Source organism: Seriola lalandi, unplaced genomic scaffold (genome assembly GCF_002814215.2).
Source record: "Seriola lalandi dorsalis isolate HSWRI2012SDOR001 ecotype SW California unplaced genomic scaffold, Sedor1 jcf7180002052721, whole genome shotgun sequence".
Taxonomy (NCBI): domain Eukaryota; kingdom Metazoa; phylum Chordata; class Actinopteri; order Carangiformes; family Carangidae; genus Seriola; species Seriola lalandi.
The window spans coordinates 1-1,989 of record NW_019523274.1 but is presented as its reverse complement, the minus strand read 5'-3'; the positions used below and the strand labels follow the sequence as shown (position 1 = coordinate 1,989).

The window sequence follows — 1,989 nt, the reverse complement described above, 5'->3', positions numbered from 1 at the left end:
TCCCGTCATGCATTTGCCCCACGGGAAGCCCCTGTCTCTCACATTCAGACCCAGCTGAAGAAACAACAAAATGTGTCACTCTATCATTTCCACCACATCCATATTTCACTCTTCTCATTATGACAGGTGCGGAAAAGAGTGAAGCTGGAAGGCAAGGACCTGGAGGAATACCTTGAAAAGGACAAAATAAAGAAAGAAGCAGCTAAGAAACTTGAACAAGCAAAAGAGTAAGTCCCAGTAGATACTACTTTCACTGCATTACGTGTCTTTACTTGATGGTGCTCTATGCTTGTTGGTGCTGCAAAACACCCAGTTCATCTAATTTTACAGTCTGATGATAACTAAAACAGCAAATTATGTAAAAAGTCGACAGAAATGCTAATGATGGTCTAGATCCCATATCTGAAACAGGCTGTTGAAAAAGACATCTGTGTATGGGAGATGAGTCATGGCAATGTTAAGACATTTATACTAAATCTGCTGTCTGCCCTTGGAAAAATGTAACTCATATGTACTCCTTTTAATGTTTATTCGATGCTGCCACAGGGTGGATGTGGACACCAGCGATGAGAGTGATATGGATGATGATCTGGATCAGCCAGCTGCAGTAAAAAACAAACACCACGACTTGATGATGAAGGGTGAGGGGAGCCGCAAAGGTAGTTTCTTCAAACAAGCCAAAAAGTCTTATCCAATGTTCCCCACGCACGAGGAAAGGATCAAATGGGACGAGTATGGGGAAATCATCAGGTACTACAATATCACATATGAGATTAGCTACACCATCTACATTTTTCTGTCCTTTATCAATAAACTACTGTTGTGTTTTCCAAGGCTGGAAGAGTTTCTTGTTCCTGAACTGCAAGCCACAGAGGAGGAGAAAAGCAAACTGGAATCTGGGCTGACCAATGGTGATGAACCTATGGACCAAGATCTCTCTGTTGTTCCCACCAAATGCATCTCCAGTGTAGAAAACCTTGAGATAAGGTCAGTGATCATCTCAAGCTAGCGGTGTCTGTGAATCATATTAATGAGAACTAGAACTCTGCAGGTTTACATTCACATTAATACTGTATAATATTATCCTCTCCCTCACAAACTGCCCTTGCAGCTGGTCAGTGGCCAGCAGCACAGTGCAGGACAGTATAGTGTTTTGTTTGTTGGATGACCTCCAGGTGTGTGTGTGTAAACGTTTGAATGTGAAGCTAAGTGATGCTGGAAAAGATAAAGTGTCAGCAAACCTCTCCTGGATAAATTACAAATATGTCAAGAAATCTCATCTGCGCTGGTGTTAAACAATGTTTGACAAATCAGCAGTATTGAAAGGCTTTATTATGTATTCGTGTCTTTACAGAGCGAGGGTAACGTATATAGACTACGAAGGTCGCTCTGATGGCGACTCCATCAAGAAGATTATTAATCAGATGAAGCCAAGACAGCTTGTGATTGTTCACGGGCCACCAGAGGCCAGCCTGGACCTGGCCGAGTCCTGCAAGGCTTTCAGCAAGGACATCAAGGTCTACACACCCAAACTGCAGGAGACTATAGACGCCACCAGCGAGACACACATCTACCAGGTCAGCCTCAGTAAATCCCTGCTGCTCTGTTAGAGTGAATTTGGTTGCCTCTTTTCGAGTACAGTGCCGGAGTATAAAAGCAGTCTTCCATGACAGGCCAGTGTCTTCATTCTGTCTTGTCTCCTCACAATAAAGGTGCGGTTGAAAGACTCCTTGGTGAGCTCTCTGCAGTTCTGCAAAGCCAAAGACACGGAGCTCGCGTGGATCGATGGCGTGCTGGACATGCGTGTGGTGAAGGTGGACACGGGCGTGATGCTGGAGGAGGGTGTGAAAGAGGAGGTCGAGGACAGCGATCTGGCCATGGACGTCGTGCCTGATCTTGGCATTGATCACAGCACCACGGCGGTGGCAGCGCAGCGTGCCATGAAGAACCTGTTTGGAGAAGACGAGAAGGAGTTCTCTGAAGAGAGCG

At 45.3% G+C, this 1,989-nt stretch overlaps 1 protein-coding gene across 1 annotated transcript; it reads left to right on the top strand.

The window, feature by feature from the left end:
• Nucleotides 1–126: 126 nt before the first annotated feature.
• On the top strand, nucleotides 127–1,951 carry LOC147819501 (cleavage and polyadenylation specificity factor subunit 2-like; the record flags this gene model as incomplete). The annotated part of the gene is made up of 5 exons (XM_087172427.1): nucleotides 127–227; nucleotides 547–750; nucleotides 835–987; nucleotides 1,355–1,577; nucleotides 1,713–1,951. Coding segments are annotated over 5 exons (920 nt in total), but the record flags the coding sequence as incomplete, so codon positions are not given.
• Between the last annotated feature and the right edge of the window lie 38 nt (nucleotides 1,952–1,989).